This window comes from Penaeus vannamei, chromosome 33, assembly GCF_042767895.1.
Source record: "Penaeus vannamei isolate JL-2024 chromosome 33, ASM4276789v1, whole genome shotgun sequence".
Classification (NCBI taxonomy): domain Eukaryota; kingdom Metazoa; phylum Arthropoda; class Malacostraca; order Decapoda; family Penaeidae; genus Penaeus; species Penaeus vannamei.
Window position 1 is genome coordinate 11,201,786 of NC_091581.1, and position 7,500 is coordinate 11,209,285.

At 43.5% G+C, this 7,500-nt stretch overlaps 1 protein-coding gene across 1 annotated transcript in view; it reads left to right on the plus strand.

Moving 5' to 3' along the window:
• LOC113806124 (uncharacterized) overlaps positions 1 to 7,500 on the plus strand; it is a 31,772-nt gene that overhangs the window by 23,593 nt on the left and 679 nt on the right. Inside the window, exons 2-5 of the mRNA XM_027357238.2 lie at positions 3,785 to 3,909; positions 4,547 to 4,716; positions 6,447 to 6,750; positions 7,015 to 7,500. The exon at positions 7,015 to 7,500 is cut by the window's right edge and continues 679 nt beyond it. Coding sequence (XP_027213039.2) covers positions 3,785 to 3,909; positions 4,547 to 4,716; positions 6,447 to 6,750; positions 7,015 to 7,213 — 798 coding nt within the window. The 3' untranslated portion in view covers positions 7,214 to 7,500. The remainder of the gene's footprint in view (positions 1 to 3,784; positions 3,910 to 4,546; positions 4,717 to 6,446; positions 6,751 to 7,014) is intronic.

The following is a 7,500-nucleotide window of genomic DNA, read 5'->3' on the forward strand; positions in this document are numbered from 1 at the left end:
CTACACCGCACACTTTTTTTCTCCCTTTTTCCGCCATCCGAGACATTTGCGTACGAGAATATATCATTGCGTGAGAGAACGTTATTTGGCCTCGATTTCGCTTTTCTGTGGCATGGTCCGGCCCAGGTGATGTTTTTTTTTCTTTTTACGTATTTTATGTTGCAGGCTGATGGTGATAGTGAGGATGAGAGTGATATTGATGTATCATCATTACCGTTATCACCATTATCATCATCATCATTATTATTATTACCATTAACATTATTACCATCACCATCATCATCATCATCATAGTGATCATGATGATCATCAATACCTATTGTTGTTTTGTTTATTTTTTTTATTATCGTTGTTGTCATTGACGGTAAGACTACTATTATAGTATCATTTTTATCATTATTACTATTATCACTGCGACTGTCATGATCACCCTTATGTTAGCCCCAATACATACTATTATAATATTGTTATAAACATCGGCATGACTCGATATTTCAGTACTGTAGAACCGCATTCCCTTTCCGCTTGTGCTAAAAACAGAATAATAATAGTAATAGAAAAGACAAGTTAAAAAAACGACAACAAATATGAATAAAACGGCAATAAAAACAAAAGCTCACATGATATTACTTCCCTATTACGACATACCTACAGCACTCCACCCCCACCCCCCCTGCCTCCCCCCTTTTTCAGTTTCTCACGTAATTTGCAGTAAACACTATTATCTACTTCCTTAAAGCGGGAAAAAGGGAGTTATAAAGGGAAATGTGAAAGGGAAGGTTAGGCAAGAGAAGGGAGGAGGAGAGGGAGAGAGAGAGAGAGAAATGGAAATGGTAAACATAAATATATTGTCTGATTGAGTGACAGACAGACAGATGTGTATATATATATATATGAGACAGAGAGAGAGAGAGAGAGAGAGAGAGAGAGAGAGAGAGAGAGAGAGAGAGAGAGAGAGAGAGAGAGAGAGAGAGAGAGAGAGAGAGAGAGAGAGATGGGAAACAACATACGATGAATGGAGAAAGAGCAATACAGATGAACACATCTAGACGACCATTAACAGTAAAATACTATATACACCTCCCTTCTCTACTATACTTTTTCTCCTATCCTGTTATCATTAACGCAATCGTGACATACAATGCACAATAACAGTGTAACCGACCTGTCTAAACCATTCTCTAGACGTATATTATTATGGTTTGTATAGTATTGTATGGTTTGACCTCCCTTTCCCGCAACCATCGTGTGTTGTGTTGGTCAGCATTTGCGGTGGCAGGGGAAGGGGGGGACGGGGGGTCGGTACCCTCTCCCTTTCCCCCTTTCTCAAATTCCCTACTTTCCTTCTTTTCGACTTCGTTTTGTCGATATATTTTCACATAGCTGTGAGTGTGTGTGTGTGTTTAATACTTCTAAATACTTTAGAATAATTCATTGTTGCATTTCTTTAATCACTTTATCGCGTTTCTCTCGTGGTCTGCTAACACTGGCACCGGATGTGTCCTGGCGGCTGGTGCCTGCGGGGAAAGTGCCTTGGCGTGCCACTCTGTGTCTCGCTGGAAAATAGGACCCCATCCGAACACGCATTTCGTTTTTCGTTTTTTTATTTATCTATTTCTAGTATGATTCAGTTACCGACGGTGATGTGTATTTGTGTATCGACTTAAATATTTTGGAGATGAATTTATAGTTCTCTAGATATTTGTGCATTTATGTAAGACAAACATTTACTCACATAATCTTTTCTGTGTCTGTATTTATGTCTGTGCCGAGCTGTACGCGTGCGTCCACAACCGTTTTGATCACTTACCTGCCGTTATATAATTAAGCAATTAAGTTTTCGCTCAGGACGTCGGTCTCACTTGAATTTGCATAAACGGACAGATGTGTGTATATACAGCAGGCTTAAGCATGCGTACACAGACATGTACATGGACCTGCATATACACATGCATATCCATTCGATAGACACACGCGCTCAAAAAGAAAAATACCTGAGAGTATGCATACACACAGATAAAAAAAAACAAATAAACTGTCCTTTGTAAAAACCCTCTCAAACTCGCCTCTAAACGTCTCAAATGGAAAATATTAGCCTCCACTCTCTCTGTTCCCCTCTCCATTCTCTCCCCTCGTCTCCTCTTTCTTTTATCCCTTTCCTTTCCCCTTCTTCCCCTCGTATATCTGTTCGTCCGCCCACCTTCCCTTCCTCTAGTCATTCATCCTCAGTTATTCATTTATTCGTGCTTTATTCATTTTCTAAGATCATCAACGCATTTTCCAGTATACATGTGTGTGTGTGTGTGGGTATGTGTGCATGTGCGTGTGTTCGTGAATATATGTACTAATTCCGTATGTGTCTATGCGTCAAGGGATGTCCATCTGGATGAATCCAAATCAATCGCAAAGATATTCCTATAGACAAACAAGTAAGCAAACAAACGGAAACAAGCCGAGGCAGCTGTCAGTCAATGAGGGAATCGGCTTGCAAGTCAGTTCAACGTACACAGCGGCTTGAATGGAGCGGAAAGGAAAAGGATCAGCTGATCTGCCTAAATAAACCTTGGCAGCTGTTTCTTTCACTCGTTTCGCATCTTGAGCAAAAATTATGAAGACGAGAGAGAGAGAGGGAGGGTGGGGAGGGAAAGGGAAAGAAAGAGAGAGAGAGAGAGAGAAGAGAGAGAGAGAGAGAGAGAGAGAGAGAGAGAGAGAGAGAGAGAGAGAGAGAGAGAGAGAGAGAGAGAGAGAGAGAGAGAGAGAGAGAGAGAAAGGGGGATGGGATGAGGGGAGGAGAGGTGGGAAGGAAGAAGGGAATGAGGGAAAGAGAGGAAGGAAGGAGGTAGAATATGAAGGATGATAAGAGCCTGAAAGAGAGAGAGAGAGAGAGAGAGAGAGAGAGAGAGAGAGAGAGAGAAAGAGAGAAAGAGGAAAAGAGAGAAAGAGAGAAAGAGAGAGGGGGAGAGGGGGAGAGGGGGAGGGGGGGAGAGAGGAGAGAGGAGAGAGGAGAGAGAGGAGAGAGAGAGAGAGAGAGAGAGAGAGAGAGAGAGAGAGAGAGACAGAGACAGAGACAGAGACAGAGACAGAGACAGAGACAAAGAGACAGAGACAGAGACAGAGAGAGATAGAGAAAGAGAAAGAGAAAGAGAAAGAGAAAGAGAAAGAGAGAGAGATAGAGAGAGAGAGAGATAAACAAAGAAAGTCGGAAGGTGTTTCAACCTAACCAGCCAAAGAAAATGGGAAATATCTCATACCAGAAAAAACACAAACAAAGGAAAACAAAACAAAAACACATCTTGTCACAATGGTCGATTATCCTCCGAAACGCAGTACAATGATAGGACATGACATAGAAACGAAACATAGGGAAAAAACGCTAAAAAAGAAAAGGTGAAAGGTTACAGATGAAAATGACTTTTTCTTTCGTCTTCGAACGTTCGAACTTTTCTCGCTGTTATTCACTTACTCTTTCCTCGGTTCAGCTTCTTTCTTCTTTCTTTTTCTTCAGCCCTTTATCAGCCTCTTCTCTATCACGGTCTTTATCATTTACTTCCTTACTCTTTATGATAAAAGAAAAAAAAACTGCTTGGTATTCATTGGGACATGGAAAAAAGAAAACATAAGACAAGATCTCGCAAAGAATAATAATTACAAATGATTAGATAAATGGTACTGTTTACTTAGTACAAGAAAAGAAAAAGAGGATTTTTACGGGAAAGTTGCTGAATCTGTCACCTCTTTCTCCCCTAAAAGAAAGTCGCCCTAACACGACCTCTTCTCCCCCCAGGTCACGTTGATGGTGCTGTGGGCGGCGGTGTGTGGCAGCGGACTTGTGGGCGCTGCGAAGTACGCCTGGGGAGACGCCCTCACCGACCCTGACGCCCTCGGCCCCGACGGCATGAAGTACCCAACGTGAGTGTGTTTTCGTGGTTTCAAAATCTCTTTTGGGTAGTTTGTTCCTCTTTGTTGTTTTCCTTTTTAGGCTTGACCTGGAGTGAAGCTTATTTTCCGGTTCACGTTAAGGTATTTGGGTAATCATTGTTTCATATGATATATGGTACATGTACTTGATTTTCGTGGGCACCATTGTGGTGCTGGTTATAACTCATATTATGTAACAAGGTAACATGGTCATTAATACGGAGATTGATATTTTGAGTAACAAGAAAGATTCAAGTATAATTTTGATAAACGGAAAGGAGAAAAAAAACATACATTTATATATAAACACACACACACACACACACACACACGCACACACACACACACACACACACACACACACACACACACACACACACACACACACACACACACACACACACACACACATATATATATATATATATATATATATATATATATATATATATATATATATATATATATATAATCTAGATACCTCCCAATCCAGATAAAAGAGAAAAAAAAACACTGGAAAGTGAGACCCTTTCGACATCACCCTGAACCCTTTCACGCGCCGTCCTCTCTCCCCGGGCTCTGACCCACAGCATCTTCCCCTCATCCATGCCCTCCCATCGTCCCGCAGGAAGCTGATCAACCGGCTCTACGCTGATGGCGAGTTCGGGCCTCCTTCAGGAATGCGTCGGGGGAGGACTCTCATGAAGACGCTAGACCCTGCGATCGTGAGGGAGAACCTGATGCAGGGGTTCTACGACGCCAACGCACACAACGACCACGCCACGCTCAGGCCGCAGGGTAAGGGAGGCTGGTTGGGGTGAAGCATGGGTGGAGGGGGGCGCAGGGTGGGTGGATGGGCAACTGGCTGATTGATTGATAAATGAATAGATCTTGTTTGAGAGAGAGAGAGAGAGAAGAGAGGAGAAGAGGAGGGGAAAGAAGAAGAATAATAAGAAGAAAAGATTTGAATTGATTTGAATATATCTAATTACAGAACAGTGTACATGCCCTGTAAAAAGCCAGGGTAAGATGCTATGATAAAATTAATATGATCAATAAGTACTGGTCTCTGGACAGTGCTATTTGATCGATATGCTGCAGTTTTTGAGCTATAAAGTAAGTAATGTGTAAGATTATGCGACTTGGGCGCCTTGCACATTTTGCATAAATAATGATGATAATTATAATGATAATGATAATGATAATGAGGATGATAATAATAATAATAGTAATAATAATAATGATGATGATGATGATGATAATAATACTAATAATGATAATAACAATAATAATTATAATGATAATGGTAAAATGATAGATATGATGATAATAATGGGTATGATGATAATTATAATCATAACAAAAATATAATAACAATAACAGTCCTAAAGTAATAATAACATACGAAAATAATAACAACAACAATAAAAACACGATGACAAATAACAACAAGCATTGTAGACAGAATTCGAGCAAGCGATGACAAACAGACAACGTCCCGGCACGAATGAGGGTGAGCAACACTGCCAGTGCCATCTCGCGACTGGCTCTGGTGCCGTCTGGTGAGCGGCCGCAGACGATGAAAGGAGGGGGAGGGGGGAGGCGAGGGGGGAGGTGGGGGAAAGGCGAGGGGGGAGGTGGGGGAGAGGCGAGGGGGAGGTGGGGAAGAGGCGAGGGGGAGGTGGGGGAGAGGCGAGGGGGAGGTGGGGGAGAGACGAGGGGGAGGTGGGGGAGAGGCGAGGGGGGAGGTGGGGGAAGGAGGAGCGGGTAGTAGATGTGTCAGACAGGTAGGCAGACATTGGGGTCGTTATTATATAGATGATGAATGAGTTTACACAATGTTCACAGTGTATTGGAGTGTCAAAGGAATATGACTCGGAGGAGGTGAGGTAGAGGGAGCGGGAGGGGAGAGGGTGGCTAGAAGGAGGAGACAGACAGAGAGAGAGTGATTGAGTGGGCTAGATATATATATATATATATATATATATATATATATATATATATATATATATATATATATATATATATATAGAGAGAGAGAGAGAGAGAGAGAGAGAGAGAGAGAGAGAGAGAGAGAGAGGAGGAGAGAGAGAGAGAGAGAGAGAGAGAGCCGGGATATTGACGAGCGCTAAGAACGAAATGTGCTACCGTAGTTACTTATTGAATTAAACATCGTCAAGCAGTTTGTAAAATTTTTTAGCTGTCTTTGTGGTAGGAGAGGAAATAAGAAGAAATTTGCAGCATGGATTTTTAATTGGCATTAATCAGCATTGGTGTATGTATGTGTGTGTATGAGTGTGTGTGTGTGTACAGAAACCATATAGACAATAGATTATCCACATCCATTATTTATGCTCCCCCTCTCTAACCCTCTTATTCTCTCCCCTCCTTCCATCCCCCTTTTACTCCCCCTCCATATAACCCCCTCTTCTCCACCCCTTTTTAAGCTCCGTATTCTCCCCTCTCCCCATGCGCTATTGCCCCCTCCCCTCCCGCCCTCCCTCCCCTAACCCGTGTCTCCTCCTCAGGGCGCAGCATGCCGGACAGGGACTCCTCGCCGTCGTCCCCAGCGCGCGCCGTGGCCTCTTCCGTGCAGGAGAACCTCGTCAGAATGTCTACCTCCGTCAAGAGCTCGACCTCCACCAGCACCATGTCCTCCTCGAGCTCGTCGTCTTCGACTGCGTGCCCCAAGGGACCGCCGGCGAGGATGTGCCAGACGAGGTACAACACGACGGCCCCCATGTACGGCGTCAGCCTCACGTCGGGACAGCCCGTCACCATCGTGCAGAAGTTCCCCGACCTCCTGCAGCAGGTGATCTTCGAAGTGTGCGAGTAAGTGTTCGTTCGGTTTCCTTCTCTCTCTCCCTCTCTGTATATATATATATATATATATATATATATATATATATATATATATATATATATATATATATATATATATATATATATATATCGCTTTCGTTCTCTCGTTGGAATAAAATGTAGTAACTGTCCCGATTACTGACAATGACGAATTCTTGTATGCCAAACTATTACAGAATGATTCATGGATTGGTTACACAATCACTAATGCTTCGCACGCGCGCTCTTCCCCAGGAGTGACACTTGCGACGTGGTGCAGGGCAGCTGCGTGCAGACCTACGTCCCTTACCTGTTCCTGGTGATTCCTTTGGGCCCAGTCACGCTCACCGGTCAGGACTACGTGCTGGTAGAGTCCGGATGCGTGTGTCAGCCCAAGTACAGCCAGGCATCGTCCTTGCCGTCTCCCATCGAAGCCATATCCGGCGGACCATGAAGCACGCAAACGGACGAGCGGATGTCGAGCGAAAGAGGACGTTTAGGTTAGCGGCCTAGCGACCTTAGCGGAAGTGACGGCGCGCGCTCGGGGGGTTCTGAAGTTAGTGATAACTGTGAGGACTTGATGATAAATAAGTACGCTTGACTGTGTAAGTGTGTGTCTAGTACAAGTTACCGCGCAGTAATTCGAAGAGGAAAATTTGTGTGAGAGGTTATGGTGCCTCGTGCGGGGCTTGACATGTTGCTCATCGCTCAAATTCACGCATTGTTAGAGATGACATCTTA